This window comes from Filicampus tigris, chromosome 5 (genome assembly GCF_054856515.1).
Source record: "Filicampus tigris isolate MCC_2025a chromosome 5, RoL_Ftig_1.0, whole genome shotgun sequence".
In the NCBI taxonomy this organism is placed as follows: domain Eukaryota; kingdom Metazoa; phylum Chordata; class Actinopteri; order Syngnathiformes; family Syngnathidae; genus Filicampus; species Filicampus tigris.
Window position 1 is genome coordinate 6,798,419 of NC_141221.1, and position 23,848 is coordinate 6,822,266.

At 42.1% G+C, this 23,848-nt stretch overlaps 1 protein-coding gene across 3 annotated transcripts in view; it reads left to right on the forward strand.

Moving 5' to 3' along the window:
- The window catches only part of aopep (aminopeptidase O (putative)), an 89,775-nt gene that overhangs the window by 26,579 nt on the left and 39,348 nt on the right, over window positions 1-23,848 (forward strand). The window contains exons 6-11 of one of the 3 annotated variants that reach the window (XM_086030563.1): window positions 3,563-3,689; window positions 5,040-5,146; window positions 12,042-12,144; window positions 13,466-13,573; window positions 14,026-14,069; window positions 18,168-18,228. In XM_086030563.1, the coding sequence (XP_085886689.1) occupies window positions 3,563-3,689; window positions 5,040-5,146; window positions 12,042-12,144; window positions 13,466-13,573; window positions 14,026-14,069; window positions 18,168-18,228 (550 nt within the window). Of the gene's footprint in view, window positions 1-3,475; window positions 3,690-5,039; window positions 5,147-12,041; window positions 12,145-13,465; window positions 13,574-14,025; window positions 14,070-18,167; window positions 18,229-23,848 lie in introns of all 3 variants that reach the window. The other 2 variants (XM_086030562.1, XR_015086804.1) reach the window with 2 other exon arrangements.

Sequence of the window (23,848 nt, forward strand, 5' to 3'; positions counted from 1 at the left end):
TAATCAGGAGAAACGTGGGATTACATTTGAGATGTATTCCCATAAGACCCTTTTGTATGATGTCGACATGTTGCTAAACAACAGAAGATGCTTTCTATCTAATTAACTCTCCTCAGAGACACAACAGATAGACAGGTCTTTTGAACATCAGCTTATTACGCTCTTAAATTGATTGTCGAGCAGACACAATTTAGCCTCGCTTTACGTACTGTTTTTCCTTTCTTGCGTTTGCTTTTCCAGATGACTTTGTTGTGCAAACAAAATATAATCACTCTTCTATCTCATGCTGTATTAGGATTTGCTGTATTCTAATATAACCTTGATGACAGCTATTTCTTTGATAGTGTTCGGTGTAATATTTCATAATTACACTATCACACAAGCTACACTCTGGGCAAAAGCGGCTCAACCTGGCAATAACAAAGACAACACAGGCTTGAACAGCCATTCATTGAAATAATTACTTCTTGTATGTTACATGATAACATATTGCCACTTTCATTCTAATATTTTTCCATTATGCAACAATAATGGAACAGTTGCACCTGCATCACAAACATTTTTTTCAAGAATATTTGCTATGCACGCCCACTAGTTGAAACAAGGCATTCAGATTAATATTGCATTTATGGAATATGAGTCAAGCAGCAAAATCCACCTGTTTTTACCCATCTGAGGGGGCGGCCATTTTGTCACTTCTGTTGACTGAAAATTACATCACAGATGCTCAGGGCGCAGGTAACGACCAATCACAGCTCACCTGTTTTTTTAAGCTAAGCCATGATTAGTCATTATCTGAGCCCTGAGCAACTGTTAGGAAATTTTCACTCGACAGAAGTGACAAAATGAAAACAGGTGGTACACAGGTTTATTAAACACTTCTGCCACCTAACAGGAGAGCATTTAATTATTCAGCCTTTCACATACATGTCTGGCATAGATAGATGAACAAATATATATTTGTAATTAATAAATAATATTTCTCTCTCATAGCACACTAGGGTTCCGTAGCTCCCTGATTAGGAATCACTGGACTAATACATCATTAAATCCACACGGGTTAGAGACAAAAGTGACAAAATGGCCGCCATCCGAGATGGCTAAAAAGGGGTGGATTTTGCTGCTTAACTCATATTCCACAAACGCAATATTCATCAAAATTCCGTGTTTCAACTAGTGGGCCTGCTGGGAACATATTCTTGAAAAAAAAAAATGTTTGAGTTGCTTTCCTCTTTCAGGTCTTGTGTATGAGCATGAAAAAGACCCCCCTCAACAAGCGGTTGTTGTTATACAGACGAAGAGAAAGAGAGTGCATTCATCTTCACCTCTGTGACCGCCCAACCTCCTCCATTCTCCCATTGCAGAATAGCAGGCCTCACGCACAGTGAGCCCAAAGCCCCCTCACCCCTTGCCTCCACAGTCCTCAGGCCACTTGGAGACACTTACATAAGACACAGGTAAAGAATGTTCAGGAAATGTCTTCATCCATGACCTTGGCTTTGACGTTTCATCGCTCTTGTTCTGTCAGGGCGGTCTCGCGGTTAACGGTCACATGTCCCGCGTTCCTCTTCTGGAATGTTTTGTAAGTGTGATTTATTTTCCGCTGGTTACCCATGTTGAATAATAAAACCATTTTTTTTGTGATTGTCACATTTTTAAACATCACTTCCATAATTGTGGTGCATAGGCCGATACAGGTGGCATCACTGCAGATGCTGCACGATCCTCCTGTGGATCTCCCACTCTATCCCCCCCCCTCACTTGTGAACAACACCCCAAGATACTTGAACTCCTCCACTCCAGGGCAGGACCTCATCCTTGACCCGGAGAGAGCATTTGGAGGTGCTGATTCTCATCCCAACCAATTCACATTCAGCTGCGAATCGTTCCAGTTAGAGTTGAGATAGCAGCTCGATTAAGCCAACAGAGCCACATCATCTGCAAAAAGTAGACACACAATACTGAGGCCACCAAAACGTACCCCCTCAACACCTGGGCTGCACCTAAAACTCAAAATCATCAATTACGATCAAAATCTGTGACAAAGGGCAACCTTGGCTGAGTCCAACCCTCACTAGAAACAAATCGTACTAACTGCCAGGAATATAGAACGAACGCTTGACACCGGTCGTACAGGAACCAAACAACCCGTATCGAGGGGTTCAGCACCTCCCCGTTGAGCCCAGAGGGACACGTTCGAAAGCCTTCTCCAAGTCCACATAATACATCAGTAGTTCATGTGCATTCAAATATCATGACAAAGCTCCGTTTTGTTTGTATAAGTTGTTGGGCAACTCTTTTAACAAAAAGCCATCAAGAACGGATATTGGGTGAAATGTTGGAATAAAAGTGTTGTTTAGCTCACATTTGCTAACCATTACAATTTAAGATCTAAAAAGCTCCTTAATTCCTTCCTTCCCTCCTTTGTTGAGCCATCACTTTCATCAGTTGCCGTTAGTGGATAATGAGGCAGTTGAAATTGTTCGAATTAATTGTGTTTACAAAGGAAAGATCCATATAAGCAAATACACGGCTTGTGTATTCTATTGAAATGCTGTACACATACCGAATCTTATCACGGTAAGTGTAAGCAGAGCCGGCACATGCCTGTTTCTATACTTGAACTTCTGAGGCGCATCATCTCAAACCATATCATAAGTGAGACCACATGTTCGATAGCCGCCTGTCGTCAAATGAAATTGTGACAATCTCCACGAACCAGTAAATCAGATGCGGATGTGCAGTAATTACACATCATTTTCTAAATATAAGTTTACCAGTCGAGTATTTTCCTTTGGGTCTGAAAAAGCTTAAAAGAGTCAGAGCATGTTGTTCATACTATAATTTACAGCATTGCCTTGAAGTCGTGTGTCAAATAAAATCCTCTTAAAACTGCTAATTTACTTTAATTGATTTCACCCGCTAGCGGTTGGTGATTGCGCTCTTGGGGAGATTGTAAAGGATTCTGCTGTTTCTTTTGGCAGGACCGCTTAAGACTAAATTGTTTTGTTGAACCTGATGTTGTCTAAACTCCCTTTAACAATAAGTGTGGAAAATGAGCTCAAAATGTCTTATCTGGAATGCAAAAGGAATGCAAAAAATAGAAAATGTTAGACATTTGGGCGATTTTAGTGAGTTTAAATACAAGAATGTTGTAACCGGTTTATCCTTTTAATATTGTCCGGTCAGCCATATTCACATCTTGTTTTGTTCAATAAATGTACTATATGTGTCACATTCATGTTTGACTAACAAAATACAATTTCACAGTTGATTAGATTTTGCAGATTTGAAACAGATTTGAAAAATGTGATGAAAAGTCAATGGTTCAGTCCAAGTATAAACCAGTGCTGCTGTGAGTTCTGGTGGTGTCACGTTGGCCTTCCCTCACGGTCACTTACTATTAGGTTTGTTTCATGTCAAATTCTGACTCGCTTTCTTTTACTACTTTCTGTCTGTCCTTTGTTTCCTCCAGCCCCCACATCATTTTCCTGTCTCAGAGTGTGCTACATGTTGGCAGCTCATTTCTGAGAGAAAACGGCCTGTCCTTGTGTGGGTCCAGGCTGTGCCACGAGATTGCCCACTCCTGGTTCGGCCTGGTCATCGGGGCCAGAGACTGGACAGAGGAATGGATCAGCGAGGGATTCGCCACCTATCTAGAGGACATTATCTGGGCCCATACGCAGCAAGTACGGCGTGCTCTCATTGTAGTTTACGGCGGCTATTTCATGTAACTTAATTGTCCCGGCACTTCAGAAAGCCCACATGATAGCAGAGTTAAATTGCGATATTGGTGCTGTCATGAAGAGAATGAGGAATAATGTCATATTTGTCCATGTGGCTTCATAGTTACTGCCATGGATTTTCTCCGGGAGGATGCTTGGCTACAAAGACAGGTGGTAAAATTACAAACACAAGGTTCCCATTATCGTCTGGTTTCTCATGCAAACAACCTTTGCTCCTCGTTCGAAAAGCCTCGCAGTCACATGATCAAAACATCAGCAGCTGAAGACAATATACTCAGTGTATTCCCACATGGATTCAACTGCTGGGGTCAAGGCGGGGTAAAGTCTGCAATGTGTGGTCCCACTGGATCCAGACATTTGCCATCTTATTTACAGCTTATCTGAGTAATGTCGAACTAGGTTTGTTTTGTTGTTTTAACTCGCCAAGAACAACAAATAGTCACAAGTTAATAAAGTGCCAGAGTTGTGAGCTTGGTCCAGTCTTAAAGTCAACACACTTGCCAGAGTAAAAAGTTTGAGCACAATCCCTTCCGAGACGCTGGCTTGCTGTGGTTTACATATGGATTATGTAATAGCCCCCGTATTTTCATTTACAAATTTGTATAGTCAATGATTTTTTTTTTTCAATCCATCCTGGTTTATTCACTAAAAATGTCACCTATTTGCTGTTTTCATGATTAGGCCAACACAATTAAATAGGGTTTAGGTTTTTTGTATTGGGTTCAAAATGTTATCATTGTAAAACTGATTTTACTTCGGTGTTTAATACAATATAATAAATACAAATTAGGCACTGTCGTTATATAAATACGTTAAAAAACAATCAAAAAATCAATGAAAAAACATTGCTGCATGCTGAAGCCTGGTCTCATGAGGAAAGCAGGGAGTGATATGCCGATGTCCCGTGTGACACCACAAACCCCCAAAGTTGTTGTTGCAAAAATCCAAAGAAAAAAAAAAAGCGAATTCCTTGATCCTTGTGACCGGAAGTCTTGGGAGGTAAGATGTCATCTCTTGTGATTTACGTATGTTCGGCTTGACTCCATTCATGCGGGTGGTCCATTAGTTTGAATAATTACTGTAAAACTCCCTGCCCAAAACCACAAAATTGAATGATGAGGTCTGTAAATTTAAGGTGAATTCTAAATTGTGTGTTACTTCAGCATCATTTGACTTTAGAGGGGTCCACTATATCGTGACAAAGCGACCGACTTTCACCCGGCTGCCTCCGTTACTCCTTCATGTGTGTTTACTTCTGCATATTAAATGACATTCACATGTTTCTCCATGCAGCTTTCTCTGCCGGAAGCAACAGAACAGTCCAACTTGAAGGCGTTGCTGAGGTGGAGAAGACTGTCCGACGAGTTGCAGAATTCAGGAGAGGAACTTCAAATCCTCAGGTGCGTCTCCCATGCCTTGGAACATCTCCATCTATTACCGTACATGAACTATCGTGAACTGGTACTGATAATATGGCGGATGAAGACTGTAGCTCCATGTTTTAAGAAGATACAGACACCAACTCTCAACCACTTGAGTTCTATTAAACCACGATAATAACGTTGCATATCCTTCTAGTATTTTTCCTTAATATTACATGACAGTAATGGGATCTCTTACTTTCTGAATGTTCTTCTGTTTCCATGCCATTGTCATACTGAGCAGAATAAAGCTGCCCCGAAGAGTTGTGCTGTAGCCTGGACTTAGCCCAACTTGACATCGCTGATGTCACTTCTTTAGAAAAAAAAAAGTTGAGTTGAGACTGAACATCATCTGCTGGTTGCAGCCAAATAGTGCACTCCATCTTGACTCGGTTTCTCGACAGAATTCTGAATTGATGCCCTTCCTAGTATGTACAGTCCGGTTGATTCAAATAAAGCTTAGTTTACATTGAAATAAGAAAGACTTGGGAAACTACACAACCACTACACATTCTTGTGCTCTTCATTGTTGAACTCAGCCTTTGTCTGCAGACATACCGGTATGTGAGTGTACTAAAAGCATTCCAGAGCTACAGGTGTGGCTGCGGAGGACAGTATATTATCCAGGTGCGGTGTACTGTCATGTTCTTTAGAAATGCTTAGTGCGGCCAACACGAAGGCACGCATGCACGCACATGCACACGCACACGTACACAAAAACAGAATCTGTTCGTGTGACATCATGACCCACACCCTGTTTGTTTTAACCAGGGTGGAATCACCAGTGCCATCAGTGGATTATACTGTCTATGGAACACCTCTGCCTGGGGTTAACTGTTTCAGGGTGGGAATATTTTACCCCACAACTTTGATTAACCCACTCTTACAGCATATTATGTTTTTGACATTTACAATTACGATAAGCGATAATACAGTGTGCAGTAACATGTCAGCCCCTTATTGATTTTTGTTGTGCTTCTGTTGGCATTCACTTCAATTGTGTCACTTTTCAAATAATGTGCTGTCAGAGCATAATGAAAACAGTTAAGTAGTCAATTTTACCCTCTGCTGAGCAGTGTTTTATTGCAAAGACCAAGTGATATCAGCCCCTTTTACGCTGCCTGTTAAAGCTACGAATTGTACCAGCTTTTTTTTACATGTCAATAAATCGGGGGGAGAGAGTATATTACTTTTGGAGATATTTCAGGAGGTAGTTGTCACCCATGTAAAAGAGGTTACTGTGGTAAGGGGAATAGTGGGACACAGGTGTGAAGTTCAACACCTCACACTCATTTCTCCATCCCGCTATCTGACAAATGGCGACTATTAGCGGCTATTTTGGACAGTGTTGCGAAGATTACCAACTGTTTCCCACCTTTTTGCCATTGTTTGAGAACCTTTGGCACCGTTTGCCAACTCCTGGAGTAGCAGCCGAATCTATGGACCCAACCCAATGAATACGTGCGCAAACCTTCCCCAGCCTTCAGTTATCTGCTGTCCACTGTCCACGATGGATTTGTGTAACTCATAAAATTTAACACAGAAAACTTACAATTTGGTGCAGTGCCCTTTGTCTTCAAAATTCAATTTCACCACTCCCTTTTGTCGTGTTCTTTAGTTGAACAAAATACTGTGGGACAACTGCGCGCTGTAGACGATAGTCTTTACTGAACCGCTTTTAACAGCACATCTTGCGTCACTGCGTTGGGTCCGTGACAAAAGATCAAAGACCAAAGCCACTGTTAGCAAGCCAATTGAGTTTCAAGAACATTTTGAACTGTTCAAAACGTCATTGCAACAAGAAAAACTGTTTGCGACAAGTAAAACCCTTTGCAAACATGTTTGCAACCTTTTACGAACCCTGACGAAACACAAGAGTCACAACGTTCGCAAGCGTTCCCCGCTCAGTGAGATAAGGGCTTCAAGTCGAAGTCGACCCCCAAATGTTTTTGCAATAATATATTTTATGCGCCTTCAATAGTCTAAACATGGCATTCTGATTAATATCGCATTTGTAGAATACGAATCAAGCAGCAAATTCCTCCTGTTTTTAGCCATCTCAGGGCGGAGCCATTTTGTCACTTTCTATCGACTGAAAATGACATCACAATTGCTCAGGGCTTCGGCAACGCCCGATCACGGCTCACCTGTTTTCTGAATCCGAGCCACGATTAGTCGTTGGCTGAGCTCTGAGCAACTGTGATGTCATTTTCAGTCGACTGCTAGTAGCAAAATGGCCGCCCCCCGAGATGGACAAAAACGGGTGGATTTTACCGCTTAACTCATATTCCACAAACACAATATTAATCAGAATGCCGTGTTTTGACCAGTGGGCCGGCATAGGATACATTCTTGTAAAGAAAAGTCTTGAGTAGACTTCCAATTTAAGGCAGCATGGTGCAGCTGTAGGTAGCACATGTGGGGGTTCAGATAAAGATCCACTTTAAAGGCCTTGCCCTTCCAGTGCATATTGTCCCTGTGCTTGCATGTTTTTGCTCTGGTTACATATCCCGTCTCTCGCTGCTGTGATAGTCTCCAGCTCCCCTGCTGCCCTAATGAGGGCAATCGCTGTGGAGAGTGCATGGGTTTGTTTTGTGAGTTGAAGAGTTTTACCGTGCGATTGAATGAGCAAAGGGTTAAACTTAAGAGTAGTGACTATCTGGCAGTCCTCATCAGGGCGCTCCCCTATGAGACAGACAGACACACGGGTGATTAGCAGGATCAGGATTAGGTTTCTCCGCAGCTGACAGGCTTGAATAAACAACACCAAAAAAAGCCATCATCAGGAATTCACTCATGCATACTCCTTTATCTTGTGTACGTCACGGCTGATTGTCCGACAAAAGATTCACTTACATGGCCCAGCCCTAGCCATGAATGGAACACAAGGGTCACAAGAAGGTTGGAGAGAGACAACATGTCGCCCATCGATTTTGCTTCCAGCACTGTCTTCCCATTCACTGTGTCCACATCGCAACTGCGTGGCAACAGGACACAAACACACACACAGCGGCTAGCACAGGCCGCTGAGCAAAGGTTGAACAGAATGCCGCGAGGGGCAAAGAATGAGAAGCGCGGCGAGATCCGCCAGCAGTTCTACGCTCACGAAGGCTAAACGTCGGGTCGTGCTGTCCAAGTTCAGTGGGTCACAATCGACAGCCGCTCGTCCAGCAGCGGGCGGCCGGTGGCCAGTGTTTATCAGTGCCTTTCAGATGAGTTATATTTAGGGTGGCCCAGGCCAGACACCATTCTGCCTGCTGATTTACTGGGCTGCTGGGAGCACTGCTCTACCTTATCCGGTTTCCACAGTCAACCCAGTGTAATTTGTCAGGATATGGCTTGCGGTGCTATAAACCTCTCAAGTGTGTGCGTGTGTGTGTGCGTGCGCGCGCGTGGGTCAGTGGGTGTGTGCCTGTGCACGTGTGTCCCTTTGACATTAAGTTCTGTCAGTAATAGCTCCTTATTTCCTCCCGCGCTTTCCCTTGGTCGCTCAATCTCAGACACACTCAGGTAGGTGTATGCGTGGCTAGACGCACACAAGAATGGACTCACACCCGCCCTCTCGCACATATGGCCTACGAGGCAGATAAGAGAAGCATTTATTCTGAAATACACGCCCCCTATTGTGCGATTCTCCAAGGCAGAGAGCGGTGATTCCTCCTAAAGCGGCAGTAAATCATCTGCGACAAAAGAGAGACAGGGATTTACACGTCCGTACATGCCAGGTCTGGACAGTGGCAAGGGCAAAGATCCTTTGTGTAAGACGCCAGTGATGGATACATTTATATTATTTATTTTTTTGTCCGTGCCGGTGTGTTTGCCACGCAAATCTCGTAGGAATACAGTTTCTGTCATTGTATTTGTCCCATTCCTCAGTTCCTCTTTGGCTCCGTAATCCCTTGCCTGACACTCATTTTCCACATAAATTCCACTCACACTTGCTGTATGATTTCCCAGGGATAGTGCATATCCTGCTGCCCACCCCAAAAAAATAAAAAAAAAGGTCTGTTTCATCTTATCAGCAGTAGCAGACACATCGACACGCCGGGTATGGGAGTGGACGGACAGCAAGTCAAACCTATGATAAGTGATTCAAATATCATGCAAATTCTTTCAACGTTCACTGCTTCAACATTACTGTGATTTTTTATTTTTTTTTTAAACCCAAATCAGGTCACTCGGTGTCATTTATGTGACAGACGCAAACGCATACATGGAGTCGAACGCCCTCAGATGCATGATGAAAGTCCCTCGCAAGAGTTGTCCGGTCAAATTTAGAAATTCCAGGAAGCTGATGACTTCCTCTCTCAGTCCACCGAGCAAACCAAACATTCCTAGCTATCTCCCATTCTCCGTTTCTCCCACGTCCTCCTCCGCTCGCCCTCAGACTTAATTGACTTCATGTGGCTTAACCTTTCTGTTCAATGTGCAGGGCCGACAATTTGATACCAAGTGAAGCAATTAAAGGTTAAGGTGGACATAATGCAATTGTACATTTTCGTCATTTGAATGGTTTAATGCTGTGTATGCCAAGATATATTTTACTCCTTGGCAACAACCAGTCGAAGCCCCACGCCCAACTAGGTTACTGCCTGGGCGGGCTGCACACCAATTCTAAATAGAAAAACTAGTTTGTTGCTTACAAATTGCCGTACAAATTGCTATAAAAATAATAAATCAATGTTGTTTTTGACTATTAACAATTGACATCCTATCAGTTGGGTTATATTTTTTTTTAGACAAAATGACTGTCAGTATAGCGCGACGTACCAAATAGTTCGCTGCCTAAATCGGTTGCAATCAATTTGTCAGTTTCTGCTTTCGGGAAATGTGAACAATTATCACCATTATCAGTGGAGATACAGTATGCTCTTTTGCTGTTACTTTTTAAACTAATGAAGGGGCATATTTCACTTCTTGCCAGCAATGAGCCGAGTCTAAAAATACATCTAATTGGCTGCCTAAACAGGTTGCAGAATAAATCAAAATGAAAAATAACGGAACAAATGAAAGTTGTACGGAATTGAATTTTTAAGGATATAATGACTGCAGCCCAAGGATGATGTACCAACTAGTTGGCAGCCTGAATGGGTTGTAGTGAATTTGTCAATTTTTGTTTGTAGTGAAATTACAATGATGTATCTTTGGAGTTATGTAATTAAGTCTTGAAGTAGGAGGCATGTTTCACTCCTTTTATAGTGATGAGCAAGTCATAAAATCCCAAATAATTTGCTGCCTAAACTGGTCGGAGAATAAATTTGAATGAAAAGTAAAGATTAAATAAATGAGTCTTTTTTTTTTTAATCAAGAATTTGTTCTTTCACTGGGGTTATATTTTTAAGACACAATGACTGACAACCAGGGATACAGTACCCACTACTTGGCTGCCAAATGGGTAGCAATCAATATGCCAACTTTTGCTTGTTGTGAAATTTCAGCAGTGATATAAGTGGAGTTGTGCAGTTGAACCAGCTGGCATATTTTAGAGGGTAACTAGTTGGCTTCCTAATTGAGTTGCAGAACAAGTAAATGGTAAATGGGCTGTCACTTGTATAGCGCTTTTCTACCTTTGATACTCACACTGCGCTTCACACCGTACCTCATCTACGTACTGATGACGCAGCATCAGGAGCAATTGGGGGTTCAGTATAGTGTACTTTGACATGGTCACAATGGCGGGCGATCGAACCCACAACCTCCCGGTTGGGAAACGACCACTCTAACACTGAGCCATGACCCACCCTCCCCCCCAACAAAACATAACCAGTAACAAAACGTAACTAGAATATATTATTGTATTAATTGCATCTTCAGTTACATCATTATTGATTATGATGTCTTTAAGAAATGGAGGACTGTAATAATGATAATGCATCATGTATATAGCGCTTTTCTGGACATACTACATCACTGCTTGGGAAACCAGCAAAGGGTCCATTCTCGGCTAGTTGGCTGCCTAAATGGGATGCAGAAAATATTGAAACTGATAGTTCTGATAAGTTCTTTAATATTTTCCTTATTCAAATTCCTTTAAAATAAATTTGTACAAACAATTAAGTAATATATTAATATATAATTATTTGAACATTATTATTTTTTTTTTTTTCAAAATCAGAAATCACTAAACTAAATCCAGATGCCCAATCCCCTAAATTAGGGCTTCCTGTGCGCAACCATGTGACTTAGACACATGTTTTTGGACTCCCGCGTCTGCCTCTGTGTTTATTTGACATCCCTGTCATGATGTGGAAAAGTGGTAGCTGGTGATGAGGGGGCGTATTGATTGGTGGGCCAGGCGCCTGCCGCATCGATTTGTCAGCAGGGCCATCCTTCAAGGCCTTCCTATTGGCACACTGAGTTAATCTGCTCAGCCAGATCAATACAGGCTAACTGGAACTATCATTGCACAGCCTCCCACGTCACTCACCTGTTTGCCTGGGATTTATCGGGTTTGCAGGTGTTTGTTTATATTTTTTATGGGGGAACAAGGAATGATTTGTATCTGTGTAACAGAGAAGTCCGGCTCTGGCTTCTCCTATGCATGCTCAGGGTTGGATTTCTTGAATTATTTCTTCCCCTGGTGAGTCACGGGCAGCGTTTTGCTATGAGGTCATATAAACATTGTATAGTGTGCTTTTATGAATTTGCGGGTGCCTCGGGCAAAGCATGGCGGCAAGGTGTTAACCACTGAAAGGACGGGCTGAGTCGTTGAATTTAATGCTGCTGACATTGTATTTTTACTCGGTGTGATTCCCCACCCACCACCACCACAACACACATATTTCTGGAATACGTCCATGCCTCGCTTGTTGTTGTTGTTGTGCTATATTCATTGTGAAGGTGATTGTTTGTCGCTCTGTTTGTCCCTCTGCAGACCCAACATGGGCCAAACAGGCCAGGTCAGTGAGTCTGGCTCCTCCACAGTAAAACATGCCCTCAACCCAGAAAAATCCTTCCTGCAAGTCCACTACCTCAAGGTGAGATCATTGGAAAATAGGACACAAGGATTGGAAAAATAGTTGAACTAAGATGTATCGCCCAAAACGACAGCATCAAGATGTTACTGCACAGTGGAGAAAATATATATCTTTATTTTGTTATCATGCCTTGTTATTATACTGGTCCGTGTGTCTTCTTGGCGTTTGTAAGTCTAACTTACAGATGGGTGAACGAACTCTTGGCTAGCACAGTGGATCAGTGGGTTAAGTGGTTCCGGGGTTTGATTTCTCTCTCATCATCTGTGGAAAGTGATTCATCTCAGGGAGCCGTGCCATTTCCAGCATGAGTTAAATACAGGGGCTTATTCTCGTGACAATTTAGTAGGATTTATGTAACAAACGCCGTATTTGGTAAAGTAAAACTTTGGTTGTCTCAATTGACGCTCAATTTCAACCGATGTTTCTCAAGTCTTTTCAGACAATGGACCACTTTTTTGATTAAAACAAAACAAAACAAACATACTTGTCAACCAACATATTGCCAAAGAAGCCTCGCAACGCCAACTCCATGTGTATATAATATTACACATTATTTCCGAATGGCTGCTGTCACATGAACGGAAATCGGCGATGTATGGCGTACATGTTTGAAAAGGTGTTTCCACCTGTACAAATAACGCCGAAATTGTACAACTTAGCGGGTATGAGTTTAAAAAAAAAAAAGGGAAGAAAAACAGCATGTTTGTTGCACTATTGTATTGTCAGAGAAAGAAAACTATTTTCAACACTTAATATTGGACAATGATTGGTAAAATAAATAAATGAAAAAAACTACATGGGGACTGACCAATTTAATCAATTGTAAAGAAAAAATGTAATTGACCAAATTTGGACATAATGTAGGAGGCTTCTGCTTTACAACATAATCATGGTTGTATGATTTTCGACCTCCGGAAATTTGTGATTTGTAAATGACTCAACATTTTTTTGTAGTTGCATAACCGGGTTTGTACCGCTTGTGATCAGTTCAATATTGTTTTCCTCAGATAGTGGTCATCCCTATAACAGATACCTTGTTGCTTGCAGTTTCACTCCATTTTGTTGTAAGCTCCAGTTTCACGCAACATTATATGGAATATAGCCGCAATACTGTATAATGTTACTTCAAAAGTTGAGTTGACCAAATGAAGGTGCATCCCCAATAGACAGCTCCCTCCTAATACACGCCTCTCAAATCTCCGATCAAGTAAATAAATAGCCCCCGACCACTACCTGCATAACTGTTAGATGTCGTTGAATCATTGCAGCGCGTACAGTTACTTTACCAATAAATGTTATTTGCTTGTGCCATCCCTTATAGGGCTACTTCCTCCTCATGTTCTTGGCCAGTCAAGTGGGAGACCAACAATTTATTCACTTCTTCAGATTATTTGTGAAGAAATACCACGGGCAACTCATTCTATCTCAGGTGAGCCTCCAGTTTAAGGACCTCATTTCCACTCGATGGCGTTAATTGGGAATCTTCATGGTGGCTCGCAGCTTCCTCCGCGCTTGTTAATCAAATCTCAGCTCCGATTTGAACCGTTTAATGTGACCCGTCCTCCCAGGCGCTATGTTATTTCCATAAATTAATTGGATGCTGATGCGTTCCAAGCTTGACTGCCACTGTGTTACAATAGTTTTTTCCCCCCCAAATTGATGACCGCACATCAGCTTAGCGACATGTGTTTATTGAGCAACCACACCTGTTTGAATGCCATTGTGTGTGTTTGTGATACATTCCACCTGGCCGCTGTTGTCTTCTCGCTAAGTAATGGCTCTAATCCAAACAGATTGGCATCAAACACCTAACTAAGGTCTTCCGCACTCTCTTACACACCTCCCCTAATGCCTCCATTTCTATCGATCATTGTTCGACAGGATTTCCTGCAAATGCTGCTTTCTACCTTTCCTGACCTTGCGAGGTATGTACTGTGCATCAGGTGCTTATGGGGAATGCTTACTTTCATGAATAATTGACTCAGAGACACAAGGCTTTATGTGTCTGGGTGGGCTTAAGTACTGGCTGGTTTCAACGAAATATGTCCTCATCGGCTACAATTTAAGGCACACCTTAACAATGTCTGGTTGTCCAACTTTTTCGTCCCAGGGCCCAAATAGACTAAAATATGTCGATGTATACAATACATACTTGATTGAAAAAAAAAACACAACAGACTCTTCCAGCACATTGACCTAGTTAGGTTTCCAGTATGTGTCTCACAGTTTTGAGGCTCTGCGTTTGGATCTCGGCTTGCATGTTCTCGCCAAGCTTGGAATGCATTTGCTTGCTCTGGGAACTCTGTAGGCATTCCCAAAACATGTATGTTAGGTTTGTTGAGGTTTTCATTGGCGTGAATGGGAGCATAAATGGTTATCTACAGGTGCAGTTCAATAATAGAAGAATATCGTTGAAAAGTCTATTAATTATGCACCTGTAGTATTAATTATGTAATATTGTAATTACTTGACATAGTGAATTTGGGGTTTTCCTTAACTGTATTATGAACATCAAACATAAATACAGTAAATAAATTGTGAAATAGTTAACACTTTGTTGTGACGCTACATAATGACTTCCACTTTTTGAATTTCCCATAATTTATCGCGATGCAGCTGTAAATGAGTTGCATTTACAGCCGACCAATCCAGGATACGCTATTGCCCAAAGTCATCCGAGATAGGCTCTTATATCCACAATAAAATGAATGGATGGATTTTTTTCCATGTCTAAATCAGTAAGCGGCAGTGTGAGTTGTTAGGATGTTTGCCTCACAGTTCTGAGGTTTGAGATTCAACTCTCGATTGAATCTGGCCTTCCTGTGTACAATTTGCAAGTTCTTCTTCTACTTTGTCGGTTTTCTCCGGGTACTCAGACATCCTCCCACTTTCCAATAACATACATATTAGGTTAATTGATGACTCTAAATTGTCTATGGATGGTGAATGTTTTTGCCCAGCGATTGGCTGATGACCAGTCCAGGGTGTGCCCTGCTTCCATTTGGCCAAGGTCAACTGGGTTAGACTGAGGACAAGCGCGACAGTGAGTGGATCGCTGAGTAAATCAAAAGTTCTTTGCCAAGAAAATGTGTCCCCCGCGTGGTGATCAATAAAATGGCTGGCAGAATTGCGTTTTTGGTGACCCAATAAAAAAAAAAAGACCCATTTGAGTCTTAGGCACTCAGGCAGTATCAATCAAAACTGACCGTTATCCAAATGCGCGCATTTTTACATAGCTCATGCATTGGGGTGCAGTGCATTTACTGTATATGCATTGTCTTGAGTCACTGAACTTATGATTTGGAGCAGAACTTAGTGTCAGGAGAGTCTGGCTGGATTTGGCCTTGATTCTCATCGATTCCGCTCAGTGAAGGCCGGGCCCCAACATCAATCGTTGTAAGCACAAGTCTCATCCACTCCAGTATTAACTGAAGTGTAAAAGGACAAGCGCTCCTCCCGCTCTCCTCCTCTCTAATTTTCAGCCTCCTCTCTGGCGCTGGCTTAATCACTCAATTCTCTATTTCTCATGATTGCCTCATTAACCTCTCCCACTGCCCGTCTCCCTCTTCCTCGTCCGGCCCCGCTTACTTGCATCCGTCTGCTTGTGGCGCTCGCCTCACCGGCCTTCAGCACCATTGTGTCCGCGCTCGGCGTTGTTGTTTTTTTCTCTGTCTCTCCCATGTGCCTGGCTGATGAGGAGAGATTGATTGAATTAAACAAAGGAAGTTGGGGATGGTCAATATTTGGGTCTGATGCCTCTTCCAGTAAACAGCACACTAGAAGAGACACATTGGGGATGCGAGTGGGCACTCACTGCATTCATGTTACAGACCTTCCCTGCGGTGTACGCCTCTTATCCGAACATAAAAAAATAAAGAGCGGAACATAAAATGAAACGGGGGGGGGAACACACACATTAAAATAAGTCACTGACTACTACTGAGAATGCAGTCAGTCTATCCAAAAGGCTTGGTGATTAACTGAGGCAATCACTGTTTATATACAACATGAAAACAACTGGCTGCTCTCATCAAGAATAATCTGTATTCATCCATTTCCTATACTGCTTGTCCACATGAGGATCACAGGGTGAGCTTGGACCTCTCCCAATTGACGTGGAGCGAAAGGCAGAGTATACCTGACCGAATGCATATTCGCACCTTTGTTTGATTTAGAGTCTTCTGTGAAAGGACAGCAACTCAAACCCAAAACCTCAGAACTGAGCTAGACGTGCTAACCGCTGGTTTGTCATGCTTCTGGTAATATTTTGCAGCTATTTTTGACACATACCGGATTTCTTCAACTAGTGGGCCTGGGCATGTTTTTTTAAGCAACTAAAAAGAGTATTTGGCATTTATTTTTCCATGGAAACCCTGTTGAAATATGGCATTTATTTGAGAGAGGAAGCCTTTTGTTAGATACTGCAAATGCTTGTGTCACAGGTGTTTCAGTAAGAATGGAGTTTGTAACTGTCATAGATTAGTGGTTTCTGTTTGTGCATCCTTTTATTCTAAATTCCCATGAGTAATGCAATATGCTTGGAGGGGGAACGGATTGTTCCCTCATACTCGTAGGTACTATATATACACTAAAATGATTTATCTGGATAAGCGTTCACTTTTCAACGATATAACTTAAAAGATTGCATCTCTTCTAGTATTTAGTTTGGGGTTTTTTTTTTCACCACTGGCATACGTCTGTGAAAAAACTTCAAAGAACACTCAGCTGCTAGTTAAGCTAACCGCTAGCCTGCAATTACGAGACACTACGGTCGCTGCTGGCGTCAGAGATGATGGAACAGCGCGGGTTCTCCGCCAGGCTCTTGCACGAGTTGTCTCACCCCCACTGAGCCTAAACATCTGGGACATTTTTCAGAAATGTTTAGCAGAAGTCTTAAATAACCGCCTGCTTGTCTGCAGTGAGCGACAACGTCGCACAAGGTACTGCTCACAAGGTTGGTCGTTAAAGGTGGGCCAGTGAAAATTTGTGACAGTATGAGCTTATGAGAGTTTGACTTTTAAACAAAAATTAGCCAAATGTAGCATAAAGGAAAATGTGTGCTGGGTTATTTTTTTCTCTTTCTCTTCTTTCTCTCGAAAATGTAGAAAACTAAGGCGTTAGCCACCGTTTAGAGACCTATGTGACTTCCAAATAAGAGTCTCTTTTGGCCCTAACCCTTCAAATATCTGCTAGATAGATGAGGTTGAAAGGAATTTCACCTTTCAGCATAACAATTACCGAGTAATGATTTTATTTGGCAAAAATGTAAATTTTGGAATGAACCAGCCAGAGCCCTGACCTAAATGTAATGGAAAATTTGTGGGGTGAAGAGTTGCCGTCGCAATAGGACACATTCTTAGGGATCTTGCAAGGAAGCGTGCTTTCAATTTAATTCATTTGTGCAGGTTATCATTTACATGTTGTTAAATAGGTGTAGCGTTATCTCATTCTTTTACATATTAAATGTTTTTTTTTAATATTTACCGTTTGTGTGTTTATTTTCAACTCCAAAGGTTTGCCATAAAAGTTTAATTGGAAAATAAGTGATTTCATGGCTTCACCAACACACATTAATGTGCTATAAATGAGTCATCCTAGCCAAGTGTGGAACTCCCCTCAAGCCCAGACTAGGAATAATGATGTGGAAATATGTTCTATTTACCACGATCCTTTGTGTGTACTTTGTATTCTTGCAGAATTACAAACCACTCTTGGAATGTTTGCGTTCACATTTCTGTTTATTAAGCATTGGGGTCACAGCTTGTCTGCTGTGACTTCCTAGGCTGCACGTGCCTCCTGTTTACTCTCCCGGAATACATTCAAATTCACCTCATTGTTTTGACATGCCTCTGTGGGTGCGCCCCACGTTTTTTGTTTAAAGTGTTGGCGCAAACCCCAAATCTGCTGTTAACCTAAGAATTTAATTCCCACCGCCTAGGCTTCATTGGGTGGATTTGGGCAATGACACTTATTGCCTCAATAATAATACGGAACATACTAACTCTCCTGCCATTGTGTTGTAGGAAAGGCCTAACCCTCGACACTATTTATGCCGACTGGCTGGATCGACCAGGGATTCCCAAGGTGAGGTTGTCTTGCGTTCATTTTAGTATTAACGTCCAACTTTTAATTGGATCATTGCGGCTAGGCTGTGTCTGCACCACACATGTAATGTTTCTCTGTCGTCTCACATAAATCACTTCACTTATGTTCTTACTCCTTCCAAGTACATGAGGAGCAGCAAGTCACATGTGTCTTATTATGCCATTATTGCGATGCGTGGCAAATGCATGCGAAGGTCAATAATCTCAGCCTGCTCTGAACTGATAGAAGTTTATGGATTATCTTTTTTTTTTATGTACACCTGCTATTTGTATTGGGAAAAAGTGAAAAAGTTTTAGTTTAGTTTTAATTGTGACGAGAGAGACGAGACAAAACAAGTAGAATGCAGAAGAAGCAAGTCGAATTTACAAGAGCCAAGACGAAATTGAAAGACAAAAGTGAGAACAAGGGACACAGACCCAAAATGGCACAAGATTGAGCAAAAGTAGACAAAAATGCAATACTAAAGGAGGAAATAGTGGAAAATCGCCAAAATTAAAAGAGAAAATGCCAAAAGGAGATTTTCAGTCACCCGTCAGCTGACATTCACTGAATTTTTATGCATCGTGCGGAAAAATAAAATGTGATATACAAGCACCTGGGATGTCAACATAGCAATGTCCTTGCCCCTTGCATCTATGAGATGCAGCTCACCACATGCTTCTCATTAAAGTGGAAGTCAACGCAAACATTTTTTTTCAAGAATATGTTCTATGCAAGCCCACTAATTTAAACAGGGCATTCTGATAAATATTGCATTCGTGGAATAAGTGTTAATCCACTCGTTTTTAGCCATCTCTGGGGGTGGCCATATTGTTTTCTGTTGACTGAAAATGACATCACAACTGCTCACAACGACCAATCATTGCTCAGATTCAGAAATCAGGTCAGCCGTGATTGGTCGTTGTGAGCAGTCGTGATGTCATTTTTAGTCGACAGAAGACAAAATGGCCGCCCCCAGAGATGGCTAAAAACGAGTGCATTTTGCTGCTTAACTTATATTCCACAAACGTAAAATGAATCATAACGCCGTGTTTTAACTAGTGAGCCAGCTAGGAACATATTCTTGAAAAAAATAGGTTTGTGTTGACTTCCACTTTAAGCATTTCTTGCCATGTATGGCAAATGCATCCCGAGGCCAGCCAATCTTTGTGCACTGAAAAGGAAGCAGTACTATTATTATTCCAAAAACAGCAGGAGAAACTTTCCAAATTAGCAGAAAAGTTGGGAACTTGACAATAATTGTAACAAAATGTAATGAGACAAAAACAAGTCAAATGCAGAAGAAGCAAGTCAAAAATGTCAAGAGAGTTAAAAGGAGAAGTTGATATGTAGAAAATTTGATCCGAGAAGACCTACACTGATGTGAAGTAGGCCAAAAGTAGAGGAACACAAAGAGACAGATGGGCAAATTTACAGGAAATCGAGAAATAATGCAAAAATAAGTAGTCTTCATAGTACTCCTTTTGCTAAAGTTCAAACCACAGTTCTGTTTTGTTTGCACATTTTCTAATTTATTGCAATGCATGGCAAATGCAAGCCTAAGCCTTTGTGTATTGGTGTATGAGCATTTGCACATAAATTATAAAAAAAAGGGTTTAAGTTTCCCTTTTATTTACTATATGATGGCCACTTTGTGTTTACTGGGGGCTGTGACATCATCGCGCATGTGGTGAATATTGCACATATCAATCATCCTAGTCGGTGAATCAATGTGGGAGTGAGGGGCTCCATTTATCATCAACAAATGAAGTCACACACGGTTCCATTGGACCGTCATCTAAATCAAACTGCCTGTGGTCTAAATCACGAAAATTTGGTGGATTGACTTTAAATGATTGTAGTAATGAAACTCATCTCTTACATTAGCGGGGACACTTAAGAATGATGCGTGATTATTCATCAAGCGGCGTCATTTTTGGCTACGTCACTTTCCTAATCAATCCTTGTTCGCCGTGTGTTCAATTGTCTTTTTTCCCCCCTTCACGATGACTCATCTTAATCAGCAGTGTATGCATGTTTGTGTTGCTGTCTGGGTGGGAGCCTTCATTTTGGAGATGATGTAACAGGAGCCCTCAGGTTCCGCCGGGTGGGGGAAGCAGACTTCTGTTTTGTCGTACCTGATTGGCCTGCAGCAGAGGCCTTTTTTCTCGTGTTTGATGTGCCAGTCACCGCCTAATCAGATCGGCCCCATCGATCCGAACCTTTTACGAATGCACACGCTTGTGTATGCTGTGTACACGGGACACAAATATGCTGAAAAAAGAAAGAAAGCAAAGAAAAATGTTTTCTGACTCGCTCGTGTTTGCCTCACGTCCACGGGGTTCTCCACAGAGGCTTGAGTTAGGGAAAGGCAGGAAATATTAAACAATGCCATTTAGTTGTCCCGCAGCTAGAGAACGGGAATGGAAAGACAAGTTCCGGCTTATTTTGAACACCCCAACAGATGACTAAGCAGTCTCTTTGGGAGGATGCATGTAGGCTGAGGTACTTTGTTTAAATAAAGATATGGCCCACGATTCACAAGGGCTGCTCGTTCAGCCAACGTTCCCCATTTCATACTTGTATTTTTATATATTTGCCACTGCTTAGAGTAGAACTTGCTGATCTAAAAAAAAAAAAAAAAAAAGGGTTATAATAGCTTTGAATATAGATGACATAACGCAAGTTTTTTTGTGAGACACTTGAAGCTGCCAGCTACTCGTGAGTCCTTTATGTGCTCGCCTTTCTGAAACAATATTAAACAATTTTAGTGGTATACTGTATTTTCATGTCAAGTGAAATTGGAGTTTGAAGAAAAATAAGGGCTTTAAAGTTAACCCCCGTCTGGAGAGAGGAGAGTCGTTCCAGACACAACCACAATAGATGAGAATCCGCCATATGGAGAGACCATAAAAAGCTTTTTGAGGGGTACTTTTACCCCTCCTACACACCTTAAACACATTTAATCTTGTTGAAAAACATTTAAACATAAACACACTACAAATACAAAACAAACTAATTGCAAACTGAAGTATATCGTCCGTGTACATGTATGTGCCTTTAAAAGGCGGGGCCTGGTTGAGTGGTATGTGAGTGTTCGCGTTTGGCTGTGAGGTGTGGCTCACAGCAGCTCCTGTGTAAGTGTGCTCGTTATTGTTGACTGTTCCTGGCATTCAATCAATGACTGAAAAGTGCATCAGTGACTGTGGCTCTCCTTCTCACATGAGAAGTTGTCAAGTAACGATACTGTAAAAACTCATTATAAAACAATTACTAATAAAATGCAATCCCAGGAACATAAACATAGAGCACACAATGCTCATCAGAGTCTGCTGGAATCTGCGTTTTAAATCGCCGTCCCCACATAATTTTGTTTTCGTTTATTTGTCAGGGACCACGAACAGAAAACATTACACTCATGAATAGAGATAGGCTCTGCCAAATTATACCTTTGAAGCTAGCTCATTTCCATCTGCAGTCCCTGTAGTACATATGAAAGAAAATTAGGAAAAGAGCAGAAAATTTTAGTTGATAATAATAATACATTTTATCTAAAGGAGCTTTTTTGGTGCTCAAGGACACTGTACAATATATTACATTACGTTAAATAAAACAACAATAAAAAGTGCAATCAAAGAAATGACTTAAAAACAACAGAAAGAGGCAGATCAAATAGCATTATGTTGCCTAGACCGTTTTGAACAGGTGTTTACCCGTTAAGAGATTAGAAGCAGGCAAATCTTCTACACATATGTACAGTATACATATAAATTGCATAATTCACACCAGAGGTGGGTATTTTACTAAATTTTGTTTGTCCGTCAGCGTCCAAGGTACCCATCCGTCATTTGTCAGTCTGTCATTTTTCGTAACGGACTGAATTGTAATCGTCAGTTAAGTCGCTCAGAAGTCTGTCCCCAAAAACCGTCAGAAAAACGGGCGTTTAATTCGTCAGTTACGGATGCTGTTAGTGACGATTACACTGACGGATGAAAACTCACTTCGGTCATTCGTCAGTCCGTCATTTTTAAAAGATGTGCCGTCAAACGTCAGCAAAACGTCCACCCGTCAGTCTGACCGAATGCCCACCTCTGAGTCAAACTTATACGATAACAAAATACATCACTCGGATTGACGGGCAACCGGTTGTGTGCTGATACACTGCCTGCTACCCAAAGTCAAATGTGAGCCCAGCTCACCTGTGACCCTGAGAAAAAGATTTCACCGCGATATATTCCTAGTGAAAGTGGAAATAAAAATGTGAATCTTATTTGTAACACAGCATGAAACTATTTGACACCCACCAAAAAAAAAAAAAAATCGTGATATTATAGGTTATAAAAAATGAGGTTAAAGTGAGGTGAGCCAGATAAGATGATGGCTGAGAGGTGTAAATCCAGATGATATCGATTGACTGGAGGAGACACTACGCAGACCGGGGCGGTGGGGGGGACTCGCAAAGAGGTAGACAAAAGCCTTGCTATTCGTGGAATGGCAGCGGGGATCAAGGCTGCAAAAAGAGCTATGTGTGGTATCCCGTTACACAATGCCAATTTACTGCCTCAGCACTCACTGGCTTCTCCGCAGCCCACTCTGACAACTTCCTCTCTGAGCCGCTCTCCATCTTTGCCTGCCACGCTATTTCTGCTAGAGTAGCTTTGTGTCATACACACTGAGGCATGCACTCATAGTATTGAACTTAGTCTGTGGCCAATGGCGATACAACAGGCTGAATCACGACTGAGCCTTTGTGGAAACGTGCGCGTGCGAGTGCTGTCCTGCATTATAAACGCTTCCTTATGCTCTCGCGCGTCTGCGCGGGCGACAACTGCCACATTGCCTCACGTGACCGACGCGTTGTGCTGTGCGACATTGTTGGCGACCGGTCTGCAACGCATGCCGCGCGCACGTCAGAAATTGTTGCTGCGTAGACGACGACGACGCACGCATTCTCTCTGCTGATTGGTCCGTTATGTCACACGGTGCGATAACGTACACCTTTCCCCCGGCTCAGTAATTTGAGGGGAATTTATTTGTCGCCACGGAGGAGCGGATCCACCACGCAGCTTGTTGCTGCTGCGAAGAAAACTATTTTGGCAGCGGCGTGGGTGTTATGTCACTTATGAAAAGAAGCCTACACACGCACGTACCACCTTCGCCGCCACCTTCCTGATTGAGTTCGCGATACAATTAAATGCATCATCTAGTCATCTAGGTCCCTTTGTCGCATCAGGCACGATATCAATCGTCTTTTTGATCGTTGTTCTTCAGTAAAAACGCCGACTGGAATTGGCCATAAAAGGCAGAGGGAATTCCGCCCTCCGGTGTCCTCGTCAGTTTCAGCCGTAGCGACACCCCGCGACTTGGAGTGAAACTGCAACACATTTTCAAAACAATACGTGTATAAAGGCAAGCTGCGCGCGGCATTGCCGTAGTGACGTGCTCGCAGACGTTGTCCGCGATAGTATGAAGTAGTCTTTAGACAGCATTTTGGATTACCTCCACCATAGAGGTTTTGTTTTCTTTGCCGTGGATTTGTCACAGTTTGTACCGCTACTGTTACAAGGAATATTTTCACATTAACTGGTGTAACAATAAGTGTGTACCGTATTTTCCGGGC